The following is an 18,586-nucleotide window of genomic DNA, read 5'->3' on the forward strand; positions in this document are numbered from 1 at the left end:
AGTGGCTTGCTGGGCTGAAATGAAGGAAATGGGCTGTCTGGGGTGCAAACCAGAAGAAGCACACTTGGTGGGCCAGTACCCAGAAGGGAGGTGTATTGCTGGGCCATAACAGAAAAGGAAGCCAGCTTGTTGGTGCAAAGCACAGACAGAAGGGGCTTGCTGGACCAAAACCCAAAAGGAAATCTTCCTGAACAGAAATTCAGAAGGAGGGGGGCTTGACATGTTGAAACCCAGATGGATGGGGGCTTGTTGGGCTCCATGCCACATGGAAGTGGGCTGGCTGGTGCGAAGTGCAGACAGAAGGGGCTTGCTGGACCAAAACCCAGAAGAAAGGGAGCTTGTTGGGTAAAGCATAAGAAGGAATGGGATTTTCTGGTCCAAAATACAGAAGGAAGGGGGTTTGGTGTCCCAAATCCCAAGTGGAATGCATCTTTGCTGGGCTGTTACCCAGAAGGAAGAGGCCTTGGTGGGCCAAAACCTAGAAGCAGGAGGGCTTCATAGGCAGAAACCCAGAAGGAAGGGTCTTGCTGGGCCCCTAGCAAGGAGGAAGGGACCTTGCTGCATACATAACCAGAAGCATGATTTGCTGAATCTGTTCAACTTCACACTTGGGTTCTGAGTTTTTGCAGGTCATCCTGGGTTACTGGTACTCCCTGCACAGCGACACCATTCCTTCTGACCCCTTATTTCAAAGAGGGCGACAAAGCTGGTGAAGGGTCTGGAGCACAGGCCTTATGAGGAGCATCATCAGTTGTTCTGGTGCCCTCTCGCAATTCTTTTCCCCTCCACCAGCACAAGAGCTGCCGTAAAAAGACACAATGACACTTCCACAGACATTTTGGGGATTTATAAGGGATAGGCCCTTGATAAAGCTTTATTGGCTGTTTTTCCCCTCTACATTTCACTCTAGATCTTCTTGTTTGGCCTGGAGAAGAGAAGGCTACAGGGTGACCTCATTGCGGCCTTCCAGTACATAAGGGGAGTTTACATACAGGAGGGGAGCCAACTCTTTACAAGGGCAGATAATGGCAGGACAAGGGGAAGTGGTTTTGGGTTGAGGGAGGGGAGGTTAAGAGTGGATATCCGGGAGAAATTATTTCCAGAGAGAGTGGGTGGGATTCTGGAACCAGATGCCCAGAGAGGTTGTAGATGTCCCATCCCTGGAGATGTTCAAGGCCAGGTTGGATGGGGCCCTGGGCAGCCTGGTCTCGTTTTAGATATGATGCAGATGGTATTCCCGCATCTGTTTTGCAGTCTCAGGTGGTTCTCGGTCTGTCCTGGGCACCTCACCAGACTGGGTAGGGTGTGCCATGCCTGACAGGTGGGTGTATGTTGTTCTGAGTCCATATTAGTTTATTTCTGGGTGGCACCCATCCAGAGCTGTCACTGGAGGACTCCTCAGACAGCCTGGAGTCATCAGGAGATGTAGATGCTGCTGGCTCCTCACGTTCATCCTGCGCTTGCCTCTTTCTCTCCTTGCAAAGTCTGGATGAAACCTGAGGCAGATGTGCCCGCCTGGGTGGTCTGCCTTTGGTCTCCTTCTCACGTTCATCCTTTGCTCGTCTCTTCTTCTCCTCGGGAAGATTGAATGAAACGTGAGCTAGACGTGCCCGCCTGGATGGTCTGCCTTTGGTCTTCTTCTCACGTTCATCCTGTGCTCGTCTCATCCTCTCCTCGTTAAGATTGAATGAAACGTGATCTAGACGTGCCCGCCTGGATGGTCTGCCTTTGGTCTCCTTCTCACGTTCATCCTTTGCTCGCCTCAGCCTCTCCTTGTGAAGTTTGAATGAATCCTTAGCCCGAAGTGCCAGCCTGGTTGGTCTGTCTTTGGTCTCCTTCTCACGTTCATCCTGCGCTCGGCTCATCCTCTCCTTGTGAAGTTTGAATGAATCCTGAGCCACAGGTGGCAGCCTGGTTGGTCTGTCTTCGGTCTCCTTCTCACGTTTCTCCTTTGCTCGCCTCATCCTCTCCTGGTTAAGTTTGAATGAATCCTTAGCCCGAAGTGCCGGCCTGGAAGGTCTGCCTTTGGTCTCCATGGACTGGCTGGACTCAGGCCCTGAGGAAGATGTGGAATCTTTTCTGGAAGATGGTGACTTCCTCAAGATGCCCCGAGGGTGTGAGGTCTTGGTTTTCACTTTCAACCGTGCACCCTCATGGTGGTCGTTTTCCGCTGCCTGTTCTTCAGAATGGAACCTCACACATTGAGTTCTCTGTGCTTGGCCAAGTTCATCTTGGTTTCCGGTTCCTGCCTGGCCCTGCATCTCACAGCTCACAGGCTGCTCTGGGGCTTTAGGCATTGCCTGGATCTCTGGCAGCAGTCTGAAAGGACAGAGCAAGAGGGGTCTGCCTGAGTGGGTGATGACTTTAGGGCTGCATCCTGCAAGCCTGAGCCAGGACCCTTGGCTTCCCCATGCCAGCACTCTGGGTGCTGTCTTCAGCACCGTTGGGCAGCCACAAACAGTGACCATTTGGGGTTAGGGAACGGGCTCTCGTTGGCTCAGTAAACTACCCCCCATGCACATCCCAACCCAGAGCCTCTGGCCTCACCTGGACTTAGAGCTCTCCTTCTGCAGGAGGTACCTTATCCGCCTTAAGTGCTCTCCATCTACACTTGTAGTGCTCAAGCACCTGACGTAGGTTGGCCGTCCAGCAGATCTCCCTGGAATTAGGAAGACAGAGGAGATTCATCGTAAACCCTTTGGTTCACTCACAAGGGGTGCTCCGGCCTGTTGCCAAAACATCCAAGAGGGCCGCTCTGCTCCCCCCACTGCTGCCATCTGCACTGCCCTCAGAGCCTCCCTGAAATCATCTCTGGCCCCACTCCTCCTCTCCGCAATTCAGCTCTGTTCTGGGACTGTGTTAGCAATGTTGTCTTTGGGAAAGCAGAGCTGGGTGGTGATAATGAGCTGACAGGGTGACTTTTGGGGACCGGGTCCTTCCACTGGGGGAGGGCAGGGCCTAAGATCCCGACATCCTCCTGCCACAGCTGGGGATAGGAGCATGTCACACACAGCATCTTAGTTTTGGCAAGGCCTACAGTTCCTCATGAGATGAGGCCGTGCTCAGCCAGCGTGAAGCCTTTGGCTGATGGCCAGCGAGGGAATTCCCATCTCAAGATGGTTGCCCGTGCCACGGAAAGAAGTTGCAAGCTGCTTTACCTGTCTTGCCCTGGGCAAGAGGTGGAGAAGTGCCCCCTTCCTTATGTTTCCCCTCATCAGGGACGCTTCCTGAGGACTTGCTTGCTATGCCCAAACCAAAAAGAAGGGATTTTTTCTGGAGATAAATGTAGAAGGAATGGAGCTGGCTGTGTGGAAATCCATAAGCGACAGACATTGCTGGATAGAAACTGAGAAGGAATGAGTTGCTGGACAGAAATCCAAATGAAAGGGGGCTTGCTTGTACAAAAACCAGAAGTAATTGGACTTGCTGTGCCAAAAGCCTGAAGGAAGGAGTCTTGTAGGGTAGAAAGCCAGAAGGAAGGGAGATTTCTGACCCTAAACCAGAAGGAAAGTGGCTTGCTGGGCTGAAATGAAGGAAATGGGCTGTCTGGGGTGCAAACCAGAAGAAGCACACTTGGTGGGCCAGTACCCAGAAGGGAGGTGTATTGCTGGGCCATAACAGAAAAGGAAGCCAGCTTGTTGGTGCAAAGCACAGACAGAAGGGGCTTGCTGGACCAAAACCCAAAAGGAAGTCTTCCTGAACAGAAATTCAGAAGGAGGGGGGCTTGACATGTTGAAACCCAGATGGATGGGGGCTTGTTGGGCTCCATGCCACATGGAAGTGGGCTGGCTGGTGCGAAGTGCAGACAGAAGGGGCTTGCTGGACCAAAACCCAGAAGAAAGGGAGCTTGTTGGGTAAAGCATAAGAAGGAATGGGATTTTCTGGTCCAAAATACAGAAGGAAGGGGGTTTGGTGTCCCAGATCCCAAGTGGAATGCATCTTTGCTGGGCTGTTACCCAGAAGGAAGAGGCCTTGGTGGGCCAAAACCTAGAAGCAGGAGGGCTTCATAGGCAGAAACCCAGAAGGAAGGGTCTTGCTGGGCCCCTAGCAAGGAGGAAGGGACCTTGCTGCATACATAACCAGAAGCATGATTTGCTGAATCTGTTCAACTTCACACTTGGGTTCTGAGTTTTTGCAGGTCATCCTGGGTTACTGGTACTCCCTGCACAGCGACACCATTCCTTCTGACCCCTTATTTCACCCCTTTTTGTCAAAAAACGTATTTGCTTTATCTACAGTCCTGAGAAGACACTAGATCATCTTTGAAAATGTTATCTGGCAAGTCTGAGTACTGTCAAAGTGGACATCTGTCCTTTCCTAAGGTATTATTTTTATTAGTTGGTATAGCTATTGTTAGATGTATGATTATTCACCTGCTTTCCTGTGTCTCTTCACTTTCCCTCTTCTATCTGTTCCATCACATTCATGTCACCACTCCTGAGGAGTCACCAGGTGGTGTCTGTGGCAAACTGAATGGCTCTAATTGTTGTCTAAAGATTGATGATAACTAAAGCTGCTAAACAAAATGACCAGGGTATACAGAAAATAGCCCATGTTCCCATCCAAACCTGGAAACACACCATGCCACAGAACTTCAGCTTCAAGGGGAGGCGGGGGGGGGGGGGGTGGGGGGTGCAGCTTGAAGGAGCTGAGCACTGCGAAAGGCGACAATGCTTGTGCATGGTAACCAAGGCACCACTCCCTGCTGGCTTATCTGTTGGGCCAGGTGTGTCACACTAACAGAGAAAAGAAGAAACAAAAACAACAGAGAAATGGGGGATAAAAGGCCCTCACTAAACTAAGGACTTCGGAGAGTCCATCTTCCCTTCCCCATACCCCTAAGCAACTAGGATTTGTAACAAACTGGTTGGGCTCACATTTGACCTGCTGTGTCTTAATTTCAATGTTGGGTATGTGTATTTTAAAAGAACCTCTCCTCTCTCCTATAAATTGGAGTGAGACGCTTTGCCACACAAACACATGCCTACCATTGCTTTGCAAGCCCCTATATGCCTTTGCTTCAGAAGCATGCATCTAAGCAAGCAAACACTTGCCTGCCTTGCTAGGCAAGCAAGCATGTCCTTACCTGTCTTCACTAAGCAAGCACCTGCCTGCCTATGCATTGCAAGCTCCTTCCTGCCTTTGCTTTGGAAGCATGCATGCACTTCCCTTTGCTTTGCTTCGTGCACACCTGCCTTTTCATGGCCTAGGACAAGGTCTGTTCTTTATTTATTAGCTGTGTCTCTGTACAGTGTGAGAAAGTCAGAGGGATTCTTGCAGCACAAGGGACCATTTCACAAGTACAGGCTTCCCTGTAGTCTACATGAACTGACTTGCAGAATCCCAGTTTATGTGACAGTTTCTTTCTCTCCCTTACTGTGGGGCCCTTCTCTCATCCTTCAGTTTGGGGATTAGCCTATTTACTGTCAAAAAGATACTGAGTTTTTGAAGGTGAGGTTTGCACAGAAGCACACACGCACAGAAACCCCCACTTTGTCCATCTGAGCATAGCAGCCATGTAATTTCAACACCTGCTCAAAAGAAGGACTAATATATCCTTGTCTATGGATATCTCTGTGTGTTTGTACACACACTTGGACGTGGGTTGGTGAATATTGTGGCACAAGCTGACAGTTGCAATGATGGCGGTCTTAGACTTAAACCTGGTGTCAGAGTTATTAGGTTGTGCATTTCTGGAATGCATTGCTCTGGGGAACAAAAAAGACAGAAAGGCAGCCAAAGAGACAATGGATGGCCACACACTTTGCCATGCCTAGACTGGATTTCCTGTTCACTTGAAGTCCATGGTTCTTGACTGCATGTTGTTCCAGCCTATCTCTTCGGATGCACCAAATCATAGCCAAAATCAGTGTCTGGTGTTTGCTAAGGATGGCATGGTATGTTGATACTGGGGAGGGAGCTGATTCTTGCCTGCCAAAGGATGTGGCAACTGCCAGCTCTCTGACATTGATGTCACTAGCTGGGTGGACAGGGGGAAGGTGGTGGATGTAGTCTACCTTGATTTCAGTAAGGCTTTTGTTACTGTCCCCCATGACATCCTTGTAACAAAGCTGAGGAAGTATGGGATAGGTGAGCGGACGGTGAAGTGGGTTGAGAACTGGCTGTCTGGCAGAGTGCAGAGGGTTGTCGTTGGCGGTGCGGTGTCTGGCTGGAGGCCTGTAACTAGCGGCGTCCCACAGGGGTCTGTGCTGGGTCCAGTCTTGTTCAACATCTTCATCAACGACCTTGATGAGGGGATAGTGACCACCCTCAGCATGTTTGCTGATGATACGAAGTTGGGAGAATTGGCTGACACGCCTGAAGGCTGTGCTGCCATTCAGCGAGACCTGGACAGGCTGGAGAGCTGGGCAGTAAGAAACCAGATGAGGGTCAACAAAAGCAAGTGTAGAGTCTTGCACCTAAGGAGGAGTAATTGCATACACTAGTAAAGGTTGGGGGATGACCTGCTGGAGGGGAGCTCTGCAGAGAGGGACCTGGGTGTCCTGGTGGACGGCAGGTTGGCCATGAGCCGTCAGTGTTCTCTCGTGGCCAAAAAGGCCAATGGCATTCTGGGGTGCATTAGAAAGAGCATGGCCAGCAGGTCGAGGGAGGTGATCCTCCCATCTACTTTGCCCTCGTAAGGCCTCATCTGGAATATTGTGTCCAGTTCTGGGCTCCCCAGTACAAAAAAGACAGGGATCTCTTGGAAAGAGTCCAGCAGAGGGCCACAAAGATGGTGAAGGGCCTGAAGCATCTCCCCTATGAGGAGAACCTTAGGGAACTGGGTCTGTTTAGCCCTGCGAAAAGAAGGCTGAGTGGGGACTTGATCCAGTTTTATAAATACCTGAGGTGTGGGAGCCATAGTGGTGAGGCTGGTCTCTTTTCAGTAGTGTGGGGACAGGACTAGGGGTAATGGGATGAAAGTACAGCATAGGAAGTTCCGCACGAATGTGCGAAAGAACTTCTTTACAGTGAGGGTGACGGAGCACTGGAACAGGCTGCCCAGGGAGGTGGTGGAATCTCCTTCTCTGGAGATATTTAAGACCCTCTTGGACGCCTACCTGTGCGACGTGGTGTAGGGAACCTGCTTTGGCAGGGGGGTTGGACTCGATCTCTAGAGGTCCCTTCCTACAATTCTGTGATTCTGTGACAGGACCATGCCTTACACCCACAGCACAGTCATTTGCCTCGGGAGTAAATGAGTTGGAAGGAAATTTCCCTTCAGAAGACTTTTCAATCCATAAATGCTGAGGAGGGATGGCATTGCTGGATGCATCTGCGTTGGGGATGTGGAAGGAGAGAGGCTGTCCTGGTTTGCAGGACCAGTGCACTGTGAGACCTACATGTGTAGTGGTTTGCAAATAAAACATCAAGCCTTTGTTCCTGCTTTCTCTGGGAGGAACACACGACACAGAAGGTCATTTTTTTTCCTATTTCTGCAACTCACTGAGCCAACATGAACAGCCACTTTATCTTCTGATGTTGGCAAAGATAAGTTGTCCGTAGCTCTCAAGCATAAAGGACAAGCTAATGGTCTTGAGAGAGAAAATGCTTTAGTGTGTGAGTAGTTCTTGTCACTGGAGGCTGTAGACTAGGCAAAGAGAGGGGAACACTTTGGTTTTCATCAGACTGAGGTTCTGAGCCTGTACCAAGGAGGTAGTTCAGGTCTCACACCTGAATGGTTGCATTGAGATCAAATCTGCCTCCCCTTCAGGTTTAGGTAAGGGCTGTTCCCCCACAGGGCTATTTGTTTTACCTTGTGGACAAGGGACGCTGTGTGAGTTACAGTGTGGCTTTCAGATTCCAGAAGATACTGAGAGATAAGCATTTATTTTTGCTGTATCGCACAGCTCTGATCTCCTCCTTCATCCTCCACTTCCCCTGCCTTCACAACACTGCACACCAAACCTCACCAGCATGGATCATACACTGAACCCAGGGCAGGGGTAGAACAGTACTAGCCCTGATAGAAAGATAGATGGACTGAGATATGGATGGATGGATGTGTTGGATGGATGGAAGCCAAGCCGCTTTCAATCAACTATCAGCACTCCTTGTTGACTGGTGAGGTCCCAGAAGACTGGAGGCTTGCCAGTATGACTCCCATCTACAGGAAGGGTTGTAAGGAGAACTCAGGGAACTACAGGCCTGTTAGCCTGACTTCGGTGACGGGGAAGGTTATGGAGCAGATTGTCTTGAGGGAGATCACTCCACACATGCAGGGGAACAGGGCATCAGGCCTAGCCAGCACGGCTTCAAAATAGGCAGATCCAGCTTGACCAACCTGACCTTCTATGATCGAGTGCCTGGGGTGTGTTCAAAGAGGGCGACAAAGCTGGTGAAGGGTCTGGAGCACAGGCCTTATGAGGAGCATCATCAGTTGTTCTGGTGCCCTCTCGCAATTCTTTTCCCCTCCACCAGCACAAGAGCTGCCGTAAAAAGACACAATGACACTTCCACAGACATTTTGGGGATTTATAAGGGATAGGCCCTTGATAAAGCTTTATTGGCTGTTTTTCCCCTCTACATTTCACTCTAGATCTTCTTGTTTGGCCTGGAGAAGAGAAGGCTACAGGGTGACCTCATTGCGGCCTTCCAGTACATAAGGGGAGTTTACATACAGGAGGGGAGCCAACTCTTTACAAGGGCAGATAATGGCAGGACAAGGGGAAGTGGTTTTGGGTTGAGGGAGGGGAGGTTAAGAGTGGATATCCGGGAGAAATTATTTCCAGAGAGAGTGGGTGGGATTCTGGAACCAGATGCCCAGAGAGGTTGTAGATGTCCCATCCCTGGAGATGTTCAAGGCCAGGTTGGATGGGGCCCTGGGCAGCCTGGTCTCGTTTTAGATATGATGCAGATGGTATTCCCGCATCTGTTTTGCAGTCTCAGGTGGTTCTCGGTCTGTCCTGGGCACCTCACCAGACTGGGTAGGGTGTGCCATGCCTGACAGGTGGGTGTATGTTGTTCTGAGTCCATATTAGTTTATTTCTGGGTGGCACCCATCCAGAGCTGTCACTGGAGGACTCCTCAGACAGCCTGGAGTCATCAGGAGATGTAGATGCTGCTGGCTCCTCACGTTCATCCTGCGCTTGCCTCTTTCTCTCCTTGCAAAGTCTGGATGAAACCTGAGGCAGATGTGCCCGCCTGGGTGGTCTGCCTTTGGTCTCCTTCTCACGTTCATCCTTTGCTCGTCTCTTCTTCTCCTCGGGAAGATTGAATGAAACGTGAGCTAGACGTGCCTGCCTGGATGGTCTGCCTTTGGTCTTCTTCTCACGTTCATCCTGTGCTCGTCTCATCCTCTCCTCGTTAAGATTGAATGAAACGTGATCTAGACGTGCCCGCCTGGATGGTCTGCCTTTGGTCTCCTTCTCATGTTCATCCTTTGCTCGCCTCAGCCTCTCCTTGTGAAGTTTGAATGAATCCTTAGCCCGAAGTGCCAGCCTGGTTGGTCTGTCTTTGGTCTCCTTCTCACGTTCATCCTGCGCTCGGCTCATCCTCTCCTTGTTAAGTTTGAATGAATCCTGAGCCACAGGTGGCAGCCTGGTTGGTCTGTCTTCGGTCTCCTTCTCACGTTTCTCCTTTGCTCGCCTCATCCTCTCCTGGTTAAGTTTGAATGAATCCTTAGCCAGAAGTGCCAGCCTGGAAGGTCTGTCTTTGGTCTACAAGGACTGGCTGGACTCAGCCCCTGAGGAAGATGTGGAATCTTTTCTGGAAGATGGTGACTTCCTCAAGATGCCCCGAGGGTGTGAGGTCTTGGTTTTCACTTTCAACCGTGCACCCTCATGGTGGTCGTTTTCCGCTGCCTGTTCTTCAGAATGGAACCTCACACATTGAGTTCTCTGTGCTTGGCCAAGTTCATCTTGGTTTCCGGTTCCTGCCTGGTCCTGCATCTCACAGCTCACAGGCTGCTCTGGGGCTTTAGGCATTGCCTGGATCTCTGGCAGCAGTCTGAAAGGACAGAGCAAGAGGGGTCTGCCTGAGTGGGTGATGACTTTAGGGCTGCATCCTGCAAGCCTGAGCCAGGACCCTTGGCTTCCCCATGCCAGCACTCTGGGTGCTGTCTTCAGCACCGTTGGGCAGCCACAAACAGTGACCATTTGGGGTTAGGGAACGGGCTCTCGTTGGCTCAGTAAACTACCCCCCATGCACATCCCAACCCAGAGCCTCTGGCCTCACCTGTGTAGGGAGTGTTTTTTACAGCTAGCTGAGAAGGGTCGTAAACACGGTGCAGTTAATCAAGCAGCCATGCCACCTGCAAGGACAGTGAGATCAACAGGATGCCCTGGGATGGTGAGAAACTAACCATGGTTTTGTGAACTCGGCAAGGGAGTAACTTTCAGGATGATAACAGCAAGCTGCAAAGATACTCGGGGATGGTATGTAATTGGGAACCAATGATGAGCTCCACTTTTGCAATATGTATGAGCTAATTATCCATATTATAAAGGTACACGCAGCCAAGGAATAAACGAGAATAGCTGATCATATGTCAATGACAGGTGTGGTCGTCTGCTTTTCTCCCGCCGTTTTGCAACAATTGGTGACCCCGACATGGCCTACCAGGAAGGATTGCAGCGGCGAAGGTGTTCGGATCCTTAAGCAGCAGGGATAGCATGCGCCAGGAAAAGAAGGTGCAGGTGCTCTACGTGACCTTATAGAAGGGCCTAGCCGATACGGGCCGACGACGTCCTTTAAGGCTGCAACAGCGTGCTGACAAATAGGTATGGGAAGGCAAGCAGTTTATGAATTATTTTCTTGCTTTTTTAAGAAAAGGTGTCAGGTATTTTCTTGCCTTTTGAAAAGAAAGTGTCAGGTTAAGGGGACAGACTTGCAAAAGGAACTCCCTGAGTTATTAGCGTATGGGTATGCTAAAGGGTTATTTCAGAATCCGCATTTAGTGCATGATCTTGCTGAGTGGCGTAAATTTGGAGATGCAATTTTTCAGGGAATATTAGATGGGGATAAAACAGCTAAAAAATGCGGGAAATGGTGGCGTATGGTTTATAATGATTTGTTGCTACATCAGGCAGAAAAGGAAGCGGCAGAACAAGCTAGTGCTGTGCAGGGGAGGAATAAGAATTATAATGAATGGTCAGATTGCCCGGTGTCCCCTGCTTTGTCCACCGTAAAGTTGCCGCCGGCCTCCGAGCCTGCGTTGCCGGTGGCTGCGGAGCCGAGTGCCCCGTCTCCGTCTCCCGGTACGTCTGTATCAGACGAGCCGCCTGCATCGACCATGGCGCTACAGCCGGCCCCCTCGACCCCCCTTTGCAATGAGCCGCTCCCTGGGGCACAGAGTGACCTGGCGGAGGCCGTCGCGCGGGAGCGGGGGGGGGCTTGGGCTGCGCTGGCGCGGGCTTGTTTAGAAGCGGGAGACGGTGAGGCGTTGGAAGCGGTGCGACAGGCGGTGCTGTCGGTGGGGTATTCGCCTAATGCTGCAGGCGGGACACAGGCTGTTATCAGTGCTTTAGATTGGAAGTTGTTGTCACAATTGCGGTCTAAGGTCAGTCAGTTTGGAGTAAAAAGTGAGCCAGCGAGACAGACACTGGATTATATCTGGAGTACTCAGGTTTTGTTGCCATCTGATTGTCGGGCTATAGCTAGGTTGATTTTTTCACAGCACGAACAATTGCTATTTAATGCTTATTGGGAAGAGATGTGCCAACAGAGCGTTGCGATAGTTAGGCAGCCCGGAGATCCCTTGTATAATGTCACCGTTGAAGAACTTTTAGGGATGGGTCCTTTCATCCGGACGGAGGCCCAGGCTTTATTAGGACCAGTTAAATGTAGAGAGTCAATGTATCTGGCCAGGCAGGCTATGGATAAGATCAAGGCACCAGGTGGGCTGCCGTCTTATATGGGAATCCAGCAGGGAAGAAATGAGGATTTTGGAGCGTTCATAGATAAGGTAGCTGGAGCCATAGAGAAGGCTGGAGTACCAGAGTACATGAGGGAAATAATGCTAAAACATTGTGCACTTCAGAATTGTAATGCTACAGCTCGTGGCATTCTAAGTACTTTGAGGAGTAACTGGACAATAGAGGAGGCGTTAGACAGATTATCGAGTGTGCCCACGGGGGCTCAGGCTTTCATAGTTGAGGCTATTAAAGAGCTAGGGGCAGGATTAAAGGCACAGGCTGAGGCTTCCCAGAATCAAGTGTTAGCAGCTCTTGCACCCTTACAAGCGTCTGCGGTAACCAATACAGGCCCAAGCACCTCTTTTAAATGTTTCCGGTGCGGCGTTAAAGGACATTTGCGACGGAATTGCCAAGCTGTCGGTGTGTGGTGCCAGAACTGCCGCTCGGACAACCACAACACCGTCACCTGCCGTCGCCGGTCAAGAAACCTCCAGCCCAGCGCAAGAAAGAACAGCGGCCGCGCTCCGATACAAGCTGCCGTTCCCAGCCAGCGGCCGCCTGCCCCCCCGCACAAGTCTCTCGCCGCGTTGTCGGTCTCTACGGCCCCCCCTCCCTCTGCTTCGCCCACGTCATTCTCTGCGCCTCGCCATGCCGCCCCCCCCCTCGTCGTGCGCGGCTGCGTCTGTGCAGCCCGTGTATAACGTGGTTAAAGACGCGGATGGACCGAAACCAGAGGATCGTTGTGACCCAGGTCCTGTAGATCCAGAAAGCGAATCGGACGCATTTTCTCTTGATACTTTGTTTGGAGCAGGAATGACAAATTTCCCTACAGCATACTGTGATGTCTTAGAACAAGGCAGAAAAGAAACAGTATTAAGGGGTGATGCTGACACGTTGCAAACCTTTCCTAATCAGGTCCCCCATTTGGAATCCCTGCCTTGTGAGGCAGAGAAGGAGCTAAGGGAGTCAGTGAGAACATACAGAGTTCAGTCAGCCTTTACATACAATCTTTTGGTTGCAAACAGTGACAGTTGCGCTATGACCCCTCACGATTGGAAAACTGTGTTAAGAATGATCCTCTCTGCTATGCAATACGCTGTGTTTATGATTGAATACCGGCTACATAATTTGACTGATACCTCTTTGCCTCAAATTGGGACACATCCATGTGGCACAGCACCTCTTCAACTGTGTCAGACAAATGTCACTCACGTTCCTGAATTTGGCTGTCTAAAATATGCACATGTAACAATAGATACTCACTCTTCTTATGTATTTGCCACAGCACATACAGGTGAACACAGTCATGACACCCGTAAACACTGGTTATCTGCTTATGCTGCTATGGGAATCCCACATGCTACAAAAACAGATAATGGGCCTGCATATACCTCTAAGGCCACTCAAACTTTCCTCCAAGGGTGTGTTAAACATACTACAGCCATTGCTCATTCTCCCACTGGACAAGCTATCACTGATCACATTTATCAAACATTGAAATCCATTCTTATTATTAAACAAAAAAGGGGGAATATGGGAGACACACTACAAGAAATATTATGCAAGGTTTTGCTTGTTTTGCTTGTGCTGAATTTTTTGAAAATATTATGTAAGGTTTTGCTTGTTTTGCTTGTGCTGAAGTTTTTGAATCGTGTTCATACAGATACAGCTTATGTGGATCGTCATTTTGAGGCTTCCCCAGTGCTAAAGGAACAGCCTATGGTTAATGTTTGGAATATGGCCACAGGACTTTGGGACTGTTCCCTACCACTGACAACTTGGGGTCGTGAATATGCTCGTATTTCCACAGGGACTGGCCCTATGTGGGTTCCAGCATGATATCTTCGGTCTCATCTGAAGGCAGAAAATAGCATCCAGCCTTTATAGTAATTGTAATTGTGTGTTTCTTACTTAGTGGTATTGCTTTGTAACTTGCTGTGTTATAGATAATATTAGTAATAGTTTGACATAGTGTGTGATAGTGATAGAACTAGAGGGAATGGTTTTAAGCTGCATCAGGGGAGATTCAGGCCGGACATTAGGAAGTATTACTTCTCGGAAAGAGTAGTCAGGCATTGGAATGCACTGCCCAGGGAGGTGGTGGAGTCACCGACCATGGGAGTGTTCAAGAAACGCTTGGATGTGGCACTGAGGAATATGATTTAGCCAGGAAGTATTGTTAATGGTTGGACTAGATGATCTTCTAGGTCTTTTCCAACCTTGATAATTCTGTGATTCTGTGATTTTCTGTTTTACCAATGCAGTCTCAAGATTTAGATTTTAAAGCATTAGCTAGGATGTTGTGTGCTTCTTCTATTTTAGTAATAGATCAGATGTGTATTAAACAGGATTTGATCTAATCAATGCTAGAATCTACAGGAATAGCTCTTTTAATGTTTTAGTACTGTTTGGTTATGATGTTATTAGCTTATTAGTTAGCTTTTCTTAATTTGCTAAGACAAAACCTGGAAAGGAATCCCAGGTAAAGAGATGACCCTGTATCATAGAACGGATACCTCTTTTACATCCAACTAATTGGGATCTGAAAATATAACCATGCATCATTTTAGACAAAAGTGCACGCTAATAGAACTAAATTTGATAGTTTATTCTGTTTTCCAAGCAGGTGTTCCACTTGGGCTCTATATCACGCACTGGCCATGCGGATGTGGTGTACAACTGGAAGAAATCCTTCAGACCCTGAATGCAGGAGAGAATCTGTGATGGGTGAGAGAGGAAATGTGCACCTTGAAGCAGGGGACGCCCTGCTGGCACTACCTGTCACATCCACCACCAACATGGCTTGCTGTTTCTCAAGGGTCAATAAGTATTAATGCCCCTAGTGATACTCTAGTACATTTGTCCTCTAAAATTGGTTCTATTTGACATGCTATTCCATTAAATTGTGCGATCATTAATCAATTATTAGCCCAGATAACTCAGTTGGTAGAGCATGGTTATGAGCATCCTAAAAGCATTTATTGCACAAATTTTAGTGGTCATTAAAATCAATATATTAGAGTATATGAAAATTGAAGACTTTTCCTGATCAGTTACAGATTAACACAATGGGACCCTCACGGATTTATTTTCAGGTTGCAGAAACTTAGGTTGCAGTACAAACATGTTTGTTCTTTTTAGTGGATTTAATAGTAATGTTGTTATGTTGTATTTGACTTGTCTCTTTTTCATTTTTAGAGTATTGTCAATTGAGGCCTTGATTGAGTTATAATAGTTATGTTATTAATTTAAGTAGTGTTGCTATTCTATAGGCAGTATTGTAAGAAGAATTCTACAGAGCGTCAGTCATGGATCCAGATTAGAAGTTCACAGAACAGCAGCTATGAAGCAGGATAAAACTACATGAGAACTGACTGAACAAATGAACTGAACTGCTTGTTAAATATGATTAATTGGTCGTTAAATCAAACCGTTTTTCATCCTAAAAGAAAACGGGGGAAAATGTAGGGAGTGTTTTTTACAGCTAGCTGAGAAGGGTCGTAAACACGGTGCAGTTAATCAAGCAGCCATGCCACCTGCAAGGACAGTGAGATCAACAGGATGCCCTGGGATGGTGAGAAACTAACCATGGTTTTGTGAACTCGGCAAGGGAGTGACTTTCAGGATGATAACAGCAAGCTGCAAAGATACTCGGGGATGGTATGTAATTGGGAACCAATGATGAGCTCCACTTTTGCAATATGTATGAGCTAATTATCCATATTATAAAGGTACACGCAGCCAAGGAATAAACGAGAATAGCTGATCATATGTCAATGACAGGTGTGGTCGTCTGCTTTTCTCCCGCCGTTTTGCAACAACCTGGACTTAGAGCTCTCCTCCTGCAGGAGGTTCCTTATCTGCCTTAAGTGCTCTCCATCTACACTTGTAGCGCTCAAGCACCTGACGTAGGTTGGCCGTCCAGCAGATCTCCCTGGAATTAGGAAGACAGAGGAGATTCATCGTAAACCCTTTGGTTCACTCACAAGGGGTGCTCCGGCCTGTTGCCAAAACATCCAAGAGGGCCGCTCTGCTCCCCCCACTGCTGCCATCTGCACTGCCCTCAGAGCCTCCCTGAAACCATCTCTGGCCCCACTCCTCCTCTCCGCAATTCAGCTCTGTTCTGGGACTGCGTTAGCAATGTTGTCTTTGGGAAAGCAGAGCTGGGTGGTGATAATGAGCTGACAGGGTGACTTTTGGGGACCGGGTCCTTCCACTGGGGGAGGGCAGGGCCTAAGATCCCGACATCCTCCTGCCACAGCCAGGGATGGGAGCACATCACACACAGCATCTTAGTTTTGGCAAGGCCTACAGTTCCTCATGAGATGAGGCCGTGCTCAGCCGGCGTGAAGCCTTTGGCTGATGGCCAGCGAGGGACTTCCCATCTCAAGATGGTTGCCTGTGCCACGGAAAGAAGTTGCAAGCTGCTTTACCTGTCTTGCCCTGGGCAAGAGGTGGCGAAGTGCCCCCTTCCTTATGTTTCCCCTCATCAGGGACGCTTCCTGAGGACTTGCGGCGTGAGAAGGGCGGTGATTTGGGCACCAACTCCATTTGAAACCTTTAAGAGAGGAGAAGACAGTCATTGGTGTGACGCAGTGCACCACCAGCCTGAGTTGCTCTCTGGTTGTGTGCTCACAGGCACATTTTCATGCTGCATGAAGGCCACTCCTTTCTAAAGTCTTTAGCAGGGTCAGTTGGGATAGGACAAGGGGAAAGCAACCTCATCTGGCGGTAGGTAGGTGTCCCTGTTCCCTGCAGGGGAGTGGGACTAGGTGCTCTTTCAGGGTTCCTTTTGGCTCAAATGATTCTATGATTCTACAAGATATCCTCATGGGCAGGACACCCGTGGACACAAGGAACAAGCACTGCGGAATGAGAGCTGAGATGCTGCATCGAGCAGCAGCTACAGCTCCCAACATACTCACTCTGGAAAGACAACAAGGCAGCCAGAGGGTGACAGGGAGGCCACTGGTGCCACCCGGGACATCACCATCTTCATCAGCCAGGGGGCCTGCAGGGGAGGAACAGAGAGGATGTGAAACATCCTTGTCACAGCTGAGGCACTGGGGACACAAGGAGCCTAAGCCAGGGAGAGCTGACAGCACCACAGCACTTGCACAGCCCGAGCAGATGGCCAGGTCCTGGTGGGCCATGTGTGGGCACAGCAAGGCTCCCGGGACTGCCCGGGCCACAGACAAACCTACAGCTCACCTTGAGAACAGCTTTTCTGAGGTTCTCTTTCCCTGACAGCTCCTCGAGGAAGTTGTAGTAGAACTTCATTTGGAAGGTCACTTCATCAATGAAGATCACTCCAATGTCCTTCAGGACAACGGCAACTTTCTCCTTATTCTTCAGGCAGACGGAGATCAGGGACACAGTGTGCTGGATACAAGCCTGCACTCTGTGCCAGATCAGAGAGGCATCTGCGGCCACCTGGCTGCACTTCAGGGGCTCCAGCTTCCTGTAGGCTGAAAAATGCCAGGGACGGAGTTGATACGGTTGCTGTTCCACAGCTTCTTCCCTAGAACTGCTTCTGGTGGACATCAACCAGAACGGCCCTATACTTGGACACGCTCCTCAGAGGGAGAGGTGGAGGATGGAGGCAGTGGCCCTGTTTGCCCCCTCCATGAAGCCAGCAAAGGTTTAATCCCCCCTCCTACCTGGCAGGGACTCCCCGTGGGACTGGAGGCCGTGCGCGGCTTTGAGGTTTGCAGCCAGCTCAAACACGGGCCACTGCAGAGTCACCCCCCTGATTTCTTTGGAGATGATGTCAAAGGAGCCAAAGGTGGGAATCCAGAATCCCTGCAAGCGAAAGAAAAAGGAGGTGTGGAAGGGTTATAGGCTTGCCGGAGGAAGGGCTGGAGTTGATCCGGTGTATGGACAGCGATTAGGAGCCCTCTCCCACTGTTCAGAGACACAAGGCAGGACATAGGGAATGGCTTTGGGAAGGGGCTGCACAGTCCCCTCCTTCACTCAGCCCTCCCAAATGCAGCGCAGCAGGCAGGGCAGAAACAGCCTCATGGGATCTAGAGGTGTCCAGAGACTTGGATCGGCCCTGAGATACGACACCACCAGCACAAGTGATACTGCATTGACAGGAAGCCCGTGGGATGCCCAGAAGATGCCTGGGGTCAAGATGGGATCTACAGGCCCAAAGCTGGACAGCCTGAGGAGACCTGCCAGGCCAAAAGGCGGCCGGCTGGCTGGGCAGGCCCTTTTAGACCTGATCTTCCGTGCCCTGTCTCAGAAGTTGGAGTGAGCCCCAGGCCAAAAGTGGCAGCCTGGATGGTATGTCTTGGGGCTCTGTAGACTGGCTGGACTCAGGCCTTGAGGAAGATGTCAAATCTTTGATGAAAGCTGGCCGTCTGGAAAGGGAAGCCCTACCAGGCCAAAACCCAGCCGGCAGACCCAGGGATCCCTGCCAGGACAGAACCAGCTGGCTGACCTGTGGGGGCCTTGCCAGGCCAGAAGCTGGCGGGCTGGTTACGGGGACCCTGCCAGGCCAAAAGCCATCTGGACCAGGGGCCCTGCCAGGCCAAAACTCAGCCAGGTCAAGGAGCCATACCAGGTCGAACGCCAGCCGGGTGGCTCGAGTGGGCCCAGCCAGGCCAAAAGCCAGCTGGCCGGGGAGGCCCTAAGGCAAAAGTCATCTGGTCAGATGGCTGTGGGGTGTCTGCCAGGCCAAAGGCCGGCAGGCCGTCTTCGGGATCCCTGCCAGGCCTGAAGCCTGC

At 50.1% G+C, this 18,586-nt stretch overlaps 2 protein-coding genes across 2 annotated transcripts; one reads left to right on the forward strand and one right to left on the reverse strand.

Moving 5' to 3' along the window:
- Nucleotides 1-587: 587 nt before the first annotated feature.
- On the reverse strand, nt 588-17,785 carry LOC146761241 (uncharacterized). Its single transcript, XM_085542343.1, has 7 exons — nt 17,774-17,785; nt 17,516-17,657; nt 17,067-17,323; nt 16,781-16,866; nt 16,289-16,413; nt 2,548-2,659; nt 588-2,319 (listed from the first exon to the last, which is right to left on the reverse strand). Exons 1-7 carry the CDS (start codon nt 17,783-17,785, stop codon nt 1,287-1,289), a joined length of 1,767 nt encoding a protein of 588 aa, XP_085398469.1. The 3' UTR covers nt 588-1,286.
- LOC146761242 (uncharacterized) lies at nt 10,176-15,632 on the forward strand. The gene is made up of 2 exons (XM_085542598.1): nt 10,176-10,376; nt 10,500-15,632. Exon 2 carries the CDS (start codon nt 10,724-10,726, stop codon nt 12,554-12,556), a length of 1,833 nt encoding a protein of 610 aa, XP_085398724.1. The 5' UTR covers nt 10,176-10,376; nt 10,500-10,723; the 3' UTR covers nt 12,557-15,632.
- Nucleotides 17,786-18,586: the final 801 nt, after the last annotated feature.

This window comes from Coturnix japonica, chromosome 3 (genome assembly GCF_054131305.1).
Source record: "Coturnix japonica strain WE chromosome 3, WE-NBRP24, whole genome shotgun sequence".
NCBI lineage: Eukaryota > Metazoa > Chordata > Aves > Galliformes > Phasianidae > Coturnix > Coturnix japonica.